The 18,112-nt window shown below is 43.0% G+C and overlaps 1 protein-coding gene across 1 annotated transcript; it reads left to right on the forward strand.

Moving 5' to 3' along the window:
- The first annotated feature begins 1,002 nt into the window (after positions 1 to 1,002).
- COPS8 (COP9 signalosome subunit 8) lies at positions 1,003 to 17,678 on the forward strand. The gene is made up of 8 exons (XM_081899185.1): positions 1,003 to 1,165; positions 1,487 to 1,557; positions 5,957 to 6,005; positions 7,506 to 7,638; positions 10,499 to 10,606; positions 11,398 to 11,460; positions 15,108 to 15,149; positions 16,323 to 17,678. The coding sequence occupies exons 1-8, from the start codon at positions 1,079 to 1,081 to the stop codon at positions 16,400 to 16,402; spliced, it is 633 nt and encodes a 210-aa protein (XP_081755311.1). The 5' UTR covers positions 1,003 to 1,078; the 3' UTR covers positions 16,403 to 17,678.
- Positions 17,679 to 18,112: the final 434 nt, after the last annotated feature.

The following is an 18,112-nucleotide window of genomic DNA, read 5'->3' on the forward strand; positions in this document are numbered from 1 at the left end:
TGGTTGGTGTATCTCCTTCTTTCCATCTCTGGGCTAGTAGCATCCTCCCTGCCGTCGTTGCAGACATAAAAAGGCTTTTATCCTCTCTTGGTATCTCTTCACCTATCTCTTCAAGAAGGACACTGACAACCTGGAACGTGTCCAGAGGAGGGCAACCAAAATGGTCAAAGGCCTGGAAACGATGCCTTATGAGGAACGGCTAAGGGAGCTGGGCATGTTTAGCCTGGAGAAGAGGAGGTTAAGGGGTGATATGATAGCCATGTTCAAATATATAAAAGGATGGCACATAGAGGAGGGAGAAAGGTTGTTTTCTGCTGCTCCAGAGAAGCGGACACGGAGCAATGGATCCAAACGACAAGAAAGAAGATTCCACCTAAACATTAGGAAGAACTTCCTGACAGTAAGAGCTGTTTGACAGTGGAATTTGCTGCCAAGGAGTGTGGTGGAGTCTCCTTCTTTGGAGGTCTTTAAGCAGAGGCTTGACAACCATATGTCAGGAGTGCTCTGATGGTGTTTCCTGCTTGGCAGGGGGTTGGACTCGATGGCCCTTGGGGTCTCTTCCAACTCTATGATTCTAGGATTCTATTCTATACCTAACAAAAAGGCTTCTGGATTTTGGACAAATGTATTTTTTAACAAAATATTAAAAATACAATAGAACATCAAACATTGAAAACTTCCCTAGACAGGGCTGCTCAGAGCAGGTGCTCCAACGGTGGCATCCAGCTCTGTCCGAATCTGACCCATTTTGTCCCTAAAGGCCTCACCAACTTGTCATAGCTTCTTCCGAGCAATTCCGTAGGGCGCCTCTTGCCTTTCTGAGTCCCGGGGTGTCCAGGGACTACAGCTCCCGTCATCCCCAGGCGAGGAGAGCCGCCAGAGGGGATGATGGGAGTTGTAGGCTGCGAGAGGCTTCTCTACTTTCCCTAGCTCTGTGGCGTCTTTCCCCCGTCGGCGCGGGTGACGTCAATCCTCTGCGCCGGAAGCGGAAGCCGAGGGAGAGCGGCGAAAGCGCCCGCCTGCGCGCCTTGGAGGACCCGTCCCTCCGCCTGGGCTGGAGCCGGCGCCGGGCGCGAAGATGCCAGTGGCGGTGATGGCGGCGGCGGCGAGCGGCGCCCTCGGCTACCGGAAGCTGCTGGAGCAATGCGAGACGCAGGAGCTGGAGGTGTGTGGGGCGGGGGGGGGGGGGCGCGTTGTCTGAGGCTGCTTCCCCTCTCCCCCCCCTCTCGGCCTGGGGGGCTCCTTGGCGAGGCCTCTCTCCGCGCGGGGGCTGAAGTTGCGCAGTCCAGACGCAGGAGAAGCTCCTCTTCCGCAGGAGAAGCTCCAGAGACGGCGAAGAACCCGAGACAGGAACTGGTTAAAACAGAGGCAGCCTCTGGGATCAAGGGATTCAAACAGCCTCCCTTCCTGGCGGGGGAGCGGGGGGGGGGAATGGCAGAAATTGATGCCATTAATTCTGTAAACCGCTTTTATTATTATTTTTTAGGCCCCTGGAGGAATAGCAACACCGCCCGTTTATGCGCAACTCCTAGCTTTGTACCTTTTACATAACGACATGTAAGTAGAAATTATTTTCTTTCTACCTCTAATACTTGGACTTGAGAAGAAGTGTGTCTTTGAAAGCAGCAGCTGCTAGAGGGTCACTCTGGGCTTTATTTAATTCTTCAGTACTTTCGTGTAGCAGGTGGAGATGGGCGATGCTTGTGCAATTGGAAGAGTTTTCAGAACAGGCGCACAAAAGGAGGCTTATTTGTTTTGCTTTGTTTCTCTCTCACGCACCCTTCCTCCCAAAGGAACACATGGCAACAATCATCAGAACTGTTGAAACAATACAATTTAAAATAATGAAAAAAATACATCTAAAGGCAATCACATACATTGTAGATACTAATTCCAAGTTGGCCACTGCCAGTATCTTTCAGTCCTCAAATGCCTGTGTAAACATAAAATTTTCCTTGACATTCTTTATTGATACTGTTTTAAACAAGAGTGTGACACAGCAATAGTGAAACACTTTGAAGTTCTCTTGTTTTCAGTGAGGGAATTGCACATGTTTTAATTTTTACCTTCAGAATCGGTGGGATTTTTTGGAAGGGTCATCATTTTGATCATGGCTATTTTGTCTGAGAGAGTGAAGTTGGTGTTCCATCTCTTTAGGTCTTTGTTGATTTGTCACCACAAGGAGTTGTAGTTGTGGAGGTATAATTTGTTGAGGTTTCTGTTTATTTGTACCCCATGGTATCTGAACTTGGTACTGCAATTTTTTATCTTGGTGATGTTGGCGAATTCTTTTTGGGTGTGAGGGGGCGTGTTGAAGCACATAACTTTGCAAAATTTACCCGTAGGTCCAACCCCACTCACACATGAAAACAAAGTTCACCACAGCCAATCACAAACAAGCAACCGCACCCTAGGCCAACCCCAACCTCTCTCACCACCAAAGGAACACAAGTGAACATCAGAGAACCTGCACAAACAACGCTGACACAAAATCCCACACATACATTAAGTAGAATAGAAGCTTTGTCACCCGACTCCACCTCCACTCACCATGCCCCCCTCCACCTGTCCCCCCCCTTTTCCTAATGTAGCACTAATGTCTCAGGAAATGAAACCAATCTGTAGAAAATGTACAGTGAGGGGGAAAAGTACAGTGGTACCTCAGGTTAAGAACTTAATTTGTTCTGGAGGTCCGTTCTTAACCTGAAACTGCTCTTAACCTGAATACCACTTTAGCTAAGTGGTATGATTTCTGTTCTCATCCTGAAGCAAAGTTCTTAACCTGAGGTAATATTTCTGGGTTAGCGGAGTCTGTAACCTGAAGCGTATGTAACCTGAAGCATCTGTAAGCCGAGGTACCACTGTATTTGATCCCCTGCTAAATTTGCCTCTTTGCCCTCTGACAAAGAAATGACCAGTCCATAATTTTAATGGTAGGTTTATTGTAGCTGTGAGAGACAGAATAACAACAGGAAAATCCCCAGAAACCCAGAAGACAAAAGTCAGAGATTGATGTGCATTATAATGAGTGAAATAAGTATTTGATCCCCTATCAACCAGCCAGATGTCAGGCTACCTGGTATCTTCACTGTATGTAACGAGCAGAGATTAGAAGCACCTGGTGTAAGGGAGAGGTCTTACCTGTAATCCCAGCTTGTTACAGTACATGTACAAGAGACACCTGTCGAGAGAAGCAATCAATCCAGCAGATTCCAAAGTAGCCACCATGACTAAGACCCAAGAGCTGTCCAAGGATGTCAGGCACAAGATTGTAGGCCTGCACGCTTGGTGAGAAAGTGACAACAATTGGTGCAATAATTCGCAAATGGAAGAAACACAAAATAACTGTCAACCTCCCTCAGTCTGGGGCTCCATGCAAGATCTCATCTCGTGAAGTTGCAATGATCATGAGAATGGTGATGAAGCAGCCCAGAACTACACGGGGAGAACTTGTCAATGATCTCAGGACAGCTGGGACCATAGTCACCATGAAAACAGCTGGTAACACACTACACCATGAAGGACTGAGATCTTGCAGAGTCCGCAAGGTCCCCTTGCTCAAGACAGCACATGTACAGGCCTGTTTATAGTTTGGCAATGTACATCTGAATGACCCAGAGGAGAAGTGGGTGAAAGTGTTGTGCTCAGATGAGACCAAAATCGAGGTCTTTGGCATCAACTCAACTCGCCGTGTTTGGAGGAGGAGGAATGCTGCCTACGACCCCAAGGACACCAACCCCACCGTCAAAAATGGAGGGGGACACATTGTACTTTGGGGGTGTTTTTCTGCTAAGGAGACAGGACACTTTCACCACATCGAAGGGACGATGGACGGGACCATGTATTGTCAAATCTTGGGTGAGCACCTCCTCTCCTCAGCCAGGCATTGAAAAGGGGTTGAGGATGGGTATTCCAGCATGACAATGACCCAAAACACAGGGCCAAGGAAACAAAGGAGTGGCTCAAGAAGCAGCACATTAAGGTCCTGGAGTGGCCTAGCCAGTCTCCAGACCTTAATCCCATTGAAAATCTGTGGAGGGAGCTGAAGGTTCAAGTAGCTACACATCAGCCTCGAAATCTTACTGACTTGGAGAGGATCTGCAAAGAGGAGTGGGACAAAATACCTCCTGAGATGTGTGCAAACCTGGTTGTCACCTACAAGAAACGTCTGACCTCTGTAATTGCCAACAAGGGTTTTGCCACCGAGTACTAAGTCATCTTTTGCAAAGGGATCAAATACTTATTTCACTCATTATAATGCACATCCATCTCTGACTTTTGTCTTCTGGGTTTCTGGGGGTTTCCCTGTTGTTATTCTGTCTCTCACAGTTACAATAAACCTACCATTAAAATTATGGACTGGTCATTCCTTTGTCAGAGGGCAAACGGGCAAATTTAGCAGGGGATCAAATACTTTCCCACCTCACTGTAAGTTGGAAAAAAAATACATTTTACATACTTTTGTAAACCAAGAAATCTTTAATTAAAAAATTGTTTTTTAAAAAAAGAATCAGTGGGATTTTAAAATACTGCACTTTTTAAATTGAATTTTGCAGATTCTTAATTGGCAAGATTGTTAAGTCAGATAGCAATATTTGTTTCTACAAAGCTAGCATGTTTCACCCGGTACAGTTCACTTTACTAAATATCAGCTCAGGACCAATCAGTATGTGAACCGACTCACCCTTGCTTTTTGACCTTCATAGTTGTCAGTCACAATCCTTCAGAGGCAACAGAAGCAACACTTGGCAGGATCCCCTTGTTAATGTCTCAGCTCTAGACCTAGTTACCATAAGCTTCCTTGCTCACATTCCCCAGCCCTCGAAATGTCTCCTGCTCCTTCCCATTCCACACAGCTGCATCTGTGTACTTTTGCCCGCCTTCTGCTTTCTACAGATTCATGTCTCCTCCAGCTGTGCTCTGCCCACTGTCTGCATTTCAGGCCCCTGACTACTTTCAACACTTCTTGAGACACCTTGTTTATCAACAAGCTTCTCTCTATCTTCTCTTCTGACCCAGCATACAGCCTTTCCTGAACCATTTTAGACCTCCTTCAGAGGCTCCTCTTCAATGAACTCTCACTTCAGTTTGCTGCCTCCTTGCTCTTTTCTTTGGCCCTCATTCTCTACCTGTCCATCCTTCACGTTCATCTGTCTCAGTCTACTCCTTAACCCACCCTCTACCTTCAGCTTCCTTGTCTCTGGGCGTTAACACCCCTTCTCTTCATTTCTTTGCTCTTTCCAGTCTTGGTCAGTCCCTGTGTGAGGTTATAGTCCCAGCCAGGTGACTTTCACGTTACACTGGGCTACACATTGTTTTAACTACCTGAGCAACAGAACATTCTGTTTTACCAAAGCTTAGCCTATGCACACATGTGTGGCTTACAAGAATTATCAAGTGTGCAGAAGATGTGTTCCAAACCTTGTACAGTGGTACCTTGAGTTACAAACGCTTCAGGTTACAAACTCCGCTAACCTGGAAGAGTTACCTCGAGTTGAGAACTTTGCCCCAGGATGAGAAAGGAAATTGTGTGCCAGCGACGCAGCAAGAGGCCCCATTAGCAAAAGCACCGCCTCTAGTTAAGAACAGTTTCAGGTAAAGAACGGACCTCTGGAACTAAGTAAGTTCGTAATTAGAGGTACCAAAACTTTATATGCGAAACTTTATATGCTAAAATGTTTTTTCCTGTACATAGTATAGACTGCATAAAGACTAAACATGCCCATATGTGAACATGCTGCTAGATAAAAAAAGAAAAGAAAATTTGTGAAATCTGTGTGTTTCCATTGTTTGAAATGTTATCTGCAGCTTATATAAAAGTGTTGCATTGTTCGGAATATGTTTTTTGCTTGTCTTTGAATTGTTGCCTCTTTTAATAGTCTTCTAGTAGTAAAAACTTCTTTTTAGTTAATGTCATTTTAAAAAATACTTTAAATTGACGCTTTTATGTTATTAGGAACAATGCACGGTATTTGTGGAAAAGAATCCCTCCTGCAATTAAGTCTGTAAGTACTTTTCAATACTTTAAAGGACAGAGGTGTCACGCATAACTTTAGGGTTGTGTTTCCAAAAGTGAAAGTTAAAAAGCAACACCTTTGCTGGTTGCTGAACAAATGTTCTATTGCTGTTGAGGTTGCTGAGGTTGCGTTTTGCTATTGTTTAATAGGTACTTGCTGTATTTTATAGATTTGTATTTTATCTCTTTAAGTTTGTACATCTCAGGTGCTCCATGCAGAGTATTTCATGTCTGAGTTCAGACTCATTTCTAGAGTACGCCATGGATTAGGTAGAAGAAGTTTCATTTTTCATGCAAATGTGTTTTACTTCCCAGTCCCTCTTTTTCCACAGGGACGCGGGTGGCGCTGTGGGTAAAACCTCAGCGCCTAGGGCTTGCCGATCGCATGGTCGGCGGTTCGAATCCCCGCGGCGGGGTGAGCTCCCGTCTTTCGGTCCCAGCTCCTGCCCACCTAGCAGTTTGAAAGCACCCCTAAGGGCAAGTAGATAAATAGGTACCGCTTTATAGCGGGAAGGTAAACGGCGTTTCCGTGTGCTGTGCTGGTGCTGGCTCGCCAGTTGTAGCTTCGTCACGCTGGCCACGTGACCCGGAAGTGTCTCTGGACAGCGCTGGCCCCCGGCCTCTAAAGTGAGATTGGCGCACAACCCTAGAGTTGGACACGACTGGCCCGTACGGGCAGGGGTACCCTTACCTTTACCTTTACCCTCTTTTTCCACATCAGCTTCTTAAACTATAGAGCACATGAAGAATTTTGCTTTTGCCTGGTAGGAATTGATGAGATACTAGATTCTAAGCATGCATTTAACACATGAAAATTCAGTGTGGCTGACAGAACTTGGGAGGGATGTTGAATGTTAACATCCTTAGGATGGACACTCCACAAAGAAATAACAATTGCAGTAGAACCATTTTACTTTAGAGCCAAATCTCTTCACAAATTGCATACAAGTGGAATCACTTTAACTGATTGAGTGACCTAGAGAGTCTTGCATATTGGGCTTTAATTAATTTTGGGAGGGTAGTGCCAAGAGAGTTAGTGCAATATGTATTATCTCCCTCCCCTCCCCCCTGATTTTCTGGAGTGGGATGTTGAGAGGCCAGATGGAGGGCACTGTGCTTCACTTGATGCTTAATGTGAGACGTGAGAGGGCAGGGGAAGGAACGAGAGGAGGATTCCACTGAAGATACACAAAAAGCAGCAGCAGTCAAAATCAAGCACAGAAGTAGGTGCTAGAGCAGATGGGAAGAAAAGAGATTTTAAAATGCTGCTTCCTGCTCAGTGCTTGGTAGGGAAGAGTTTGTGACAAGGCAACAGAGGCAACCTAATTCAGTTGCTAGTAGGGGAACATGCTGGTTTTGAGCTCTCATGGCCACCACAGCTGAGTTCTTGGTCGCTCCAGTTGCCATAGTTGTGGACTTCTTCCTTTCCCTCTTCATCTGCTGATCAATGGCTTGCCCATCTAAATAATTTTTCTTCCTTTCTTTGTAGGCAAACCCTGAACTTGGTGCAATTTGGTCGGTGGGGCAGAGAATCTGGCAAAGAGATTTCCCTGGAATTTATACAACAATTGGTGCACATCAGTGGTCTGAATCTATTCAGCCAATCATGGAAGCACTTAGAGGTACATCTTTCTAAAACCCTAGCCATTTTCACTTGGTGTGGAAAGTGTGTTCTTACAAATGGTTGCTCAAAATCAGCACAAAATTTATAATGGCTGTTTCGTCCTGTTCCAATACAGATTCAAAAGCTTTGGCTGTTAGTGTATGCATAATCACTGTGGAAAAAACCAGAGTTTGCATGAACGTTACAGCATTTCCTTAAAGATTTTGCTAGTTTGTTTCTCTTTTAATTTTAGTGCCTGGTGATTTGTCTCCTGTACAAGTTTGATGTAACACAGTACTTGGGGTTGGCTTTTATATGGCCATGTGATAATTTATGATGAAGCAGTTTGACTTATTTTGGGAGTTTCCAAGGGGTGGGACTAATGCTATCTGAGGATGGAAGTCTGCCCATAGAGGAAGAGAGTTGGTTTTTACCAGTCTCCCTGCAACCCACGTTGGTCCTGAAAAGCTCTTTCTGAGAACTGGGAGACTCCCCAGAACAGCATGGAAAGTGGCAGAGGGGAAGGAACAATGAGTGACAATCGCCCCTCTCCCTTCTCCAGTGATGACCCATAAACAGAAGGAGACCTGTCTGAATATAACTCAGAGTTTACAAAGCAAAACTTGAAGTTTTGACATGAACCTTTCTCCTACCATCTGTGACTGGATTAAAGAATGTCTGATAGATCAGACACAAACAGTGAGGATTGGACATGTAACATCTAATTCCTTAAAAATCAGCACTGACACACCACAGGGATGTGTACTAAGTCCCTACCTGTATTCATTGTATGCATACAATTGTGTATCATCAGAACCGTCTACTGCAATTATTAAGTTTGCAGATGACACCACCATAATGGGTTTAATAACAGGTGGAGATGAATCAGCATATAGAGAGGAGGTCCAAAAAATATCTACATGGTGCCTAGGGAACAACTTGCACCTTAATATCAGTAAGACAAAGGAGATGGTATTGGACTTTAGGAGGAAGAGGGGAGAACTAGCCCCACTGTACATCAGGGAGGGCTGTGTGGAGAGAGTCTCTTCCTTTAAATTACTGGGAGTTTATCTCAGTGAAGACCTTACTTGGAAAATAAATACAACCCAGGTGGTTAAGAAAGCCCAACAGAGACTCCATCTCCTCGGATTACTGCGGAAGAACGATGTCAATCAACATTTGATCATCTCCTTCTACTGGACAACAATAGAAAGTGTCCTTTCATACTGCCTCACAGTGTGGTATGCTGGTTTGACATCATCTGATAGGAAGTGCCTACAAAGGGTGGTGAATACATCACAAGATATTATGGGCTGTCCCCTGAATCCGCTGGATGAAACAGCGGAAGAAAGTTGCCTCAGGAGAGTGAGGAAAATTCTCAGGGATGATTCACACCCTGGCCGGCACTTTCTTGATCTCCTGCCCTCAGGCAGAAGATATAGATGCATGATTAGTCACACCAACAGGGTAAAGAACAGCTTCTATCCATGGGCTGTTAGGCTGCTGAATGAAAAGATAACAACAGGGCAACTGACTTTCTGGTTTGGTGGGTGTGCGTCCCACTGATCTCAGGATTTTTTTCCCACAAATAAAGGTGGTCAGGATCACCTGCTACTCCACTTGTTGCTAAGTTCTTGGCAGGTTGTTTTGAAGTGAAGAATGGGAAAAGCCCACTGCAGCTCAGGCAACATACATGTTTGGATTCCTTTGTTTTGTTGTGGCCATATTTGGCAAATTCTTACTTGTATTGTAATCTGTAAATTAAGGTAGCACAACTTGTTTGTAGTCCCATTGAAGCCTCAGAATGGTATCAAAGTCAAACTCTTGATAGAGGGTCGTACTTGATGATAAAATCTTACTCATAGTAGTCCCATTGAAATCAGTGGACTTAGTCGTAAGTATGCCATAGGTAGATATAACCCAGAGGGCTGGGCAGTATCTGGTTTTCAGCATCGTAATATATCACAAGCTAGACATCATGATATATCACGATGTCTGAAATAAGGCTGGAGCTATTAAGAGGCATTGGCTGGCTTCACAGTTTTTCCAGTGATTTTTGATGGTGTTTTCTCTTGTGATTCTCTGTCGCCTGCAGGAGGCAGCGGAGAGCTGAGCCAGCAGAGTTAACAGGGGCTACAGGAGTTGAGAGAAGGATTGACTGACTTCACGATTTCCCCCACATTGTGATTTTTGCATAGGGGGCGCACACACACACACACACACACACACACACACACAAATCATGATTTGCAATATATTGCCATGTCAAAAATTATGAAATCAATATCGTGATATGGACTTCAAACTGGTTTTGGACCCAGAGTCCTTCTAAAATATTGAAAAGTGCAAAATGTTTTGGCTGAAGGCAGGTTTCTTCAGGGCCACTTAGTTTTCTTATCAAGACTACTTATCTCCAAGTTGAGTACTTAGCCAGCATATTTTAGAAGGTTGCATCTTCACCAGTTTCCTATGTGCAACAGTTGTTTTCGGGTACAGTGGTGGCTATGGTTACGAACTTTGTTCGTTCCGGAGGTCCGTTCTTAACCCGAAACCATTCTTAACCTGAGGTACCACTTTAGCTAATGGGGCCTCCCGCTGCTGCCATGCCGCTGGCGCGTGATTTCTGTTCTCATGCTGAGCTAAAGTTCTTAACCCAAGGTACTACTTCCGGGTTAGTGGAGTCTGTCACCCGAGATGTTTGTAACCCGAGGTACCACTGTACATTGAGAATGCCTCTGTATAACCACTTTCACATGGGGCTATGCGTTTGTCATATGCATTAAGCTCTTAAAAACCCCCAATTTATTCATTACATAAACATGCAAAACATTTTTTTTACATCTGATTTTCATCATTCTTCCCAATTATCTCTCTAATAGATGCAACTAGGCGGCGAGCATTTGGACTGGTCTCTCAAGCATATACCTCAATAAGTGCAGATGACTTTGCAGCCTTTGTTGGGCTTCCTATAGAAGAAGCAGTGAAAGGTACGTGTGTGTGTTTGTGTGTGTGTGTGTGTGTGTGTAAAAACACTTTATTAAACTTGGTGTTTCACACCTTGGAGTAACCTTATACTGGTCTACTACAGTAAAACGTGTAGGTTTTCAAAGAGTGATATCCAAGTAAGTCACACTCAGCGTAGACCCATTGAAATTAATGGACTTCACTGTTTAAAATTACTGTTTAATGGCATCTGACTGCTGAACAGATATTATTCCCATTTTGCTTTTGGCTTTCAAGTAGATTTTTATTTGCTCTCATTGTGGCAAAAAAGTATATGGGGAAGAGTCGGCGGAAGAAGATTGGAAGAAATTTAAAGACTATTTACAGAAATATTGTAAAATTAATGAATGTTAGAATGATGTTGGATAGAAATTAAGTGGTTTCCAGCTGTAATGCTTAAGAGAATATGAAAAAAAGTTTTAGAAATAGGTAAAAATTTAATGGTAAGGATTTGCTGAACTAACAATCTGAATTGGAATACAAAAAAGGGAGGTAGGAGGAGGTCCAGGAAACAAGTTAAAGGAAAATAAGTAATGGAAATTCTGTGTGTTTTTAATTATTTTTATTTTTGTATTTTTGTTATTTTTTCTTTTTCTTTTTCATTGTATTATTATTGAAAATCTTAATAAATATTCTATAAAAAAAGGTATATGGGGGCATAGTAAAATAAAAATGCTTCTTGCACAGAAGGTAAGGAAATTTTCGGAACAGAATTTACCTTGTTGAAGGTTCTGTATGGCATTGATGATTTTGCATCTCATTTTAATCATTTTAGGTGTTCTTGATCAGGGATGGCAAGCAGATTCATCCACTCGCATGGTTATGCCTAAGAAGCCAGGTAGGTGGAGCTCTTGATCCATTAAGACATTGTGTCTGGGTACATTTTTGTTGCTTGCCTTTCCTGTCAATGAATTTAAAAGGATAATTAACATTTGCATGCCAGTACTTAATTCAAAGTTAAAAAACAGCAAGGGGTATTCCTGAAACGTAATGTCAGAAATATGACTTGGCGTATTTCTCATGGGCACAGACAGCTTTAATTAAGCAAGCGGGTGTAAAGCTTTTAGGCAAAGGAGGGAGGGGCTGACAATAACATCTCTCGGACCCACAGGGGGTAAGTAGGAGGCTGTGATGGGAGTAAATAGCCTCCCTACCCCCCCCAGGATTGGGGGGGCTGCCCTTGCCTGCTGTGCCCTATACCACCTCCAAATTTGAGGGGATGGGGGCACTAGGCAGAATGCCCTCCTGTGGATTTCGGCGCTCCTGGACGCGGTCTCTGATCCGCGCCGCTAGCTGCAAGAACTTCAAAAGGAACAATTAGGAAGAAGTGAATGCACATATTTCAAGGAAGGAGGGGGAGTAAAGACTGCTAACTGAAGAGTTCTCTGATAAACAAGACGAGTCGGAAGAACAAGAATCAATCTTGAGAAGACAGCCAAGACTCGGTATGGCAAAGGGACTGGATGGGGGACGGGGAAAAAACTTTTCTATCTTTCCTCTATGTGATTAAACAAGACCCCCCCCCCCCGGCCACAAGTCATAAATGCCGCTTTAATGACTTAAGCTGTGGATTTACGACTGTGTGGAGATAAAGTTTCTAACCAAAGCATGTTTTAAGAAAAGCGTGGAAAGTTTAAGAGCTCTGGAATGACGCAGTTAAAAATACCGTCGCCATATTGGTAAGCTCTGTCGGAGGACTTGAGTCTGGGAGGAGGAAAGAGTTTATACTGTGGGTGAGACTCCTCAGTGGGACTTAAGAACGACAGACCCTGAGATTAATGATGGAAAGAGCGATGTTATTTATGAAAGTGATGATATATGGAAACCATCACAATATGAGGATTGGTCGAACGGAAAAATCCACACAGGATATAATTGGTGTTTATCTGCTTAAGGAGATTATCAGAAGAGAGCATAAAGGAAAAAAGAAAAAAATGTACGAACAAGATGAGATGTGGAAACAGCAAGATAAGACTAGATAGAATTATGAACTTTATCTGGACTGATTTGGATATGAACGCAGTAGCAAGAAGATGATCAGAATCCCCCTTCGGATCTTGAAATATGGGTCCCCTCAACAAAAATTTAAAATTCGGCATTTATGTGTTTTGATTTGATTGGTCGGTTAATAAAAATTATATATATATATATATTTAAAAAGCTTTTAGGCAAAGGAAAACAGAATGTGCCTTAATTTCTCTCAACTAGCCTTGGCTTTGGAGACTCAGTTGAATATGTTCGTCAGTTTGTGTGATGCAAATAAAGTGTAGTGAAAACTTACTGTAGTTGCCATTTTGAAATTACAACTAACTTGGGTGTTAGTTTGTAATTTGGTTGCTGAATCTAATGCAGAGGTCAGCAAACTTCATCAGGGAGCCTGTCCACAGTCCCTCAGACCTTGTGGGGGGACGGACGACGACTATATTTTGAAAAAAATATATGAACGAATTTCTATGCCCCACAAATAGCCCAGAGATGCATTTTAAATAAAAGCATGCATTCTACTCATATAAAAACATGCTGATTCCCGGACCATCCGCAGGCCGTATTTAGAAGGCGATTGGGCTATTTGTTTGCCTACCCATGTTCTAATGTTCTGCATTAATGGAGCAAAGAACAAACAGGGCATGTTGTGAGGCTTGATCAGTTGCTAAATACTGTGTACTCCAAGCCAACTAAAATTTCTCTAAGGTTTGTTTGCTGTTGTTTTAACTAGTTCTTAACCTTTATAATACAGTGGTACCTCACAAGACGAATGCCTCGGAAGACGAAAAACTCGCAAGACGAAAGAGTTTTTAGTTTTTTGAGTTGCTTCGCAAGACGAATTTCCCTATGGGCTTGCTTCACAAGACGAAAACGTCTTGCGAGTTTGTTTCCTTTTTCTTAAAACCGCTTGAAGAGGTGCAGTTGCGACTTGACCATGCTTCGCAAGACGAAAAGACTCGCGGAACAAATTAATTTCGTCTTACGAGGTACCACTGTACATACTTAACTCAGTTTGGGGTTTTTTATTGGTGAATAGTTCTTTGGGATAGGGAGTAATCTTACAGAACTGCTCCTTCTAAAGTTTTAGCTTCTTTTAACAGCCACAGGAGTTCCTTGAGGTGAATTCCCCACAAAACAAAGGAACCTACAACAATTTTATGTCAGAGATGGAGCATAGCTGTAGAACAGTTAATAATTACAGTGTTCTTTTCAGCCAGTGTTGGCTCCTGTAGTGATACTTACATCACACAAATTCTTAAGCAAGTTTGTAACAAAAAGTAATTAACAGCAAATAAGCCAGCCCTCTAACACACAGGCTTGGGTTTACAATCGCTCTCTTACAAATGGAAGAGCTGGCTACCCAATAGAGATTCCTGCATTGCCTCTCATTCCATTCCAGAACATCTCTCAACCCTCAGGTGCTGAATTTTATTTTTGGGGAAAATCTGTTAAAATTTCTCATTTCCTGTGACTAACTCCATTTACTAGTTCTCTGGGTGCTGCCCACAGAGAATTTTGAGGAGCAGCAGTAATACAGCTTCGTAGCCCTCACAATACGCCTAGTGCCCCCCTTCTCCAGGCCAAGAGGGAACAGGCTCCTTGTGGAAGGCAGCAGTGGAAAGTCGTGGGGAGAGGGGGCTCCATGTTCCAAGTCCTCACCCCAGACTTCCTGGCGTTCAAGCCTCTGCTGTTCCGCCCCCAGGGCCACACAGGCCCAGACATACCAGAAATAGGCTACCAGGCAGAGCGGGTGGTTTGTGTCCCACTGGGTGACACCTCTGCTCACCTGGGCTAGAATAGTCCCAGCTCTGTATGTTGATGTATTAAATGACAGCAACAGTGCTTTGAAAATAACGTAAAGAGAAGAATTATTGGATATAATATTCAAATATATATTAGTAACATAGCTATTTGTTCCAAAGCAATGTTAGTTTGTTAATTTCTTTTTAAAATCATGGCCATTTTTTAAAATAAAGGAGTATGGATGAATCACTCTTTTTGTATCTTGAAAGTGGAAAAGAGATAGAGTGAGCAACTGAGAACATAAAAAATGTTCATTTCTTAGCACCAGCAGCATTTTCAGTAGCTGGCTTTTCATAGTCCTAGACATCATTTCTGACCAGCAGTTAATTAATGTTGTAAATGCCTCAATGACCCAGTGCTGGGGATTTTTCCAAACTGCAGAACACCTTAATTTGATTTTTAGTATCTTCCAGTCATGCTAGGTGTGATACATGCCTTACTTGAGTTCAGGGTAAACTCTGCTTCAACTGATAAAGTCAGTTACTGAAAAAGAACGCCTTAATGAGAAGTTTGAAAGGATTCACTGAATGCAGTGCTTTTAGGCAAAGCAAGTAAAATCTCTGTAGCAAGTAAGCAACTTAGTAATGGATAGCTCTATAAAAGATTTCACAGTAAAATTAGGTACATATAAAAACTCATTCTTGGTGCAATGGTCCTTGAACAATTTATAAATGTCATTTTGTATCTCTGTCTCAGGTCCCCAAGAGCCTTCATTCAACAGATTTCACCCGTTATCAGGTATGTGTTCATTCATGAGTTCTGTCTAGAGGGTGGTAGTCTGCCATGGCAAAAACAGCACAGTTAAAAGGTATGGGTTGGATCCAGCATTGTTTTTATCCAGAGTTGGCCCATGGAAATTACTGGGCACAGCTAATTTAGGTCTGTTAATTTTAATGGGTCTACTCAGATTGCATCCAGCTAAATTATACTCAAACAAATTTATTATGGCATATTCTTTCAGATGCAGGAAGTATTGGCAAGTATGTATGCATTTAATTGTAAGACAAGTATTGGAAAGTGAGTCTGGGAAATGAAATGCAAAAGCAGGGGCAATAATCACAGTAGCCAGTTAACAAAGTATTGTTGTCGATAACACAAAGTTGTGCAATCACCAACACTGCCTTGTTGTGATGGCACTGTGTTGTTGATGACTGTAGTTTATTTTGCCTTTAGGTAATCATCGCTGTTTGGCCTTAGATTTCAATTCTCTCTGGCCTCACTCCCCTCTGCCTGCCTTAGTCCTATGTATGTTTGCTTGCTGATGAAGTGGACTGTGGTCCACAAAAGCATATGCCATAATAGATGTGTTTGGGTGGCCTTCTCCTTCCTCATCTGGTCAGTGCAATAGGACTCCCCACCCCCCACCCCTTGACCTCCCCAGATCTGCTGCAAATGGTTGGGTGAACTTCTCAAACAGATTTGGAGGGGAAAGAGAGGGAGGGGGACATTCCATTGCAGGAGCAAGAAATCCCTTTCATTGGCAGAACTAATTACTTAGTGCTATGTTGAATACAACTGTTAGTCTTCAAGGCACCACACAAGCTGGTTTTATATCTACGCCATCTAATTTATGTACTCATATTGTGTCAGAACCTATGTAAAATCATGTAAGACTTGGGCACAAGAACAGAACTTGAGCTTGGGCCTTGATTTCCATGTGGGAGTGAATCCCCCAACAGGGCAAGAAAGAGATCCTTTTCCTCTCTCCAGATGACCCTTTCCTGGGGCACACATCCTCTGCCTTCCAGAGGAGACCCATTGCACTTGGCAGTTCAAAAGCAGTGCCTCCTAACTGAATATGGATCAGACCTCAGATGTGACTTCTCTGTGCTTTTCAGTGGCAGGGGGCTATTACTCAGTTTCCCTTCCCACTTCTTCTAATCTTCACCCCATTTTGTGCCTTATTTTCAGAACCTGCTTCAGTCCCGCCAATTCCCAATGAACAGCAGTTGGCTCGGTTAACTGACTATGTGGCTTTCCTGGAAAACTGATAACTCCAGTCACTCATCCATTGCATCCTGTGTACTTCTAGACCTTTCAACATTATGTTTGTCCTGTTGAATGTTGCAATATATGCACTATTATGGAATATGCTGGTAAAACATAGTTTTGCATTTCATCTTTGTGTGTGTTTTGCTGGAGCAAGGGTTTAATTCACTTGATTCCCCCTGATTATCAACCAGCTGCACAGCAGTATTATATATTCAGTTTTAAACTCTTGTGCTTTATTGTGAGGAAGGCAGCTCCTCCCCAACGCTGATGTCTTGTAAATGCAGCAGTGGAGAAGAGTGTCATCCGTTGTCATGGGTGGAACAGAAACTGAACTCTGAAAGGACATGGAAGGATTGTACCCAGATCAGGGAACAAGGTGTAAGTCTGAGGGGGTCAGTCTTTGCAGTGTCTTTCCATAGAAAGTGGAGTCTGATACTACACACTAAAGATTACACTCTTCTTCCTTTACAATGAGGTTCTGAAGTTGCTTTTTCTGTTTTTAATTACCTGAAGTCTCCTTAGTCTAGGCGGTTTTTGACTGCTGTATGCAATGTGTCCTTTTCTCTTTAAAAGGAAACTAAGCGACCAGTTTAAAAGCATATTTGAGCACCCATTAGGTCTTCTGGGGGAAGATGGGAAAATATTAGGGTGTAGTTTTCAGAGAGCTTCATCTGGCTTCAGTTAGCTAGATGATGGTCTCATTGGTGTTTAGGTTCTTTCAGACATATGTGGCTTGTATTTAAGCCAGCAATTCTGGAGCATGTTTGCCATCACTGAAAAAATAGTTCTGTGGTTGATGTAAATGGATGAAATTATGCTGCAACTTTGGGTGAACATTTCTGAATTGGAATCCTGATCGTATTGATTGCCATCTTCAGTACTGTCTGGAAGGAAGCAGTTTGCTCTTGCCATACCCTTGTCCGTAATGCTTCCATTTAAAATGCAGCCCTCCTCTAGAGTCTCATTCTTTTTTCTCTCTTCATTTGTTCCCCTCTTCAGGTGTTGGTCACCATCATTTCATAGCTTGTCTCTGAAATGGGTAGTGTCTGTCCTTTTGTTCTCCCAATGCACTATTACTGTACATTCTGACAGTGTTTTGGATGTTTTTGGGTGCAAGAAGGTCCCAGTATGTACACAGTTACTTTAAGAGGCTCTTTGTGAGTGTAACCATTGATCTCAAACTATTATTTATTGTGGGGAGGGGGGAGCCTCAGCTCTTGAAATTGTTGGAAGTTAATTTTGGTAATATTAAAGTGTGCTTACATCAGACCAGAATCTTACTTTCTAAGGTTTTCTTCTAGTGATGCCTTTAGTATTAACATTATTTCAGCACTTAGATCAACGTTATCTAGCAGCAGTAGTCCTCTATTCTAGGACATAGATCTTGTGCAGAATGTAGATTACATAGTTCCTTCTCAATGGACTTCACAGTAAGAGCTACATCATGGTTCCTCAGATGTACTGTCAAGTAAATTTGTTCAGGAATGCAGTGCAAGTGTTGCGTGATGGAGGAGCAGAGTGGGGAATGCAGCAGAGGGGGTTTCTGGAGGACTAGAGAATATGCTTTTGTGGAAGAATTTTAGGCACTGAGAATTGGACAGGGAAAGGGGCTTGAAATCCTATGGAGCGGTGTGGAAAGAGCATGGAAGGCAGCTGAAAAGACAAAAAATGCGGAGCAAGCCAGTAAGTAGATGAACATGTCAAGTAAA

This window comes from Podarcis melisellensis, assembly GCF_964234715.1.
Source record: "Podarcis melisellensis genome assembly, chromosome: 1".
Lineage (NCBI taxonomy): Eukaryota > Metazoa > Chordata > Lepidosauria > Squamata > Lacertidae > Podarcis > Podarcis melisellensis.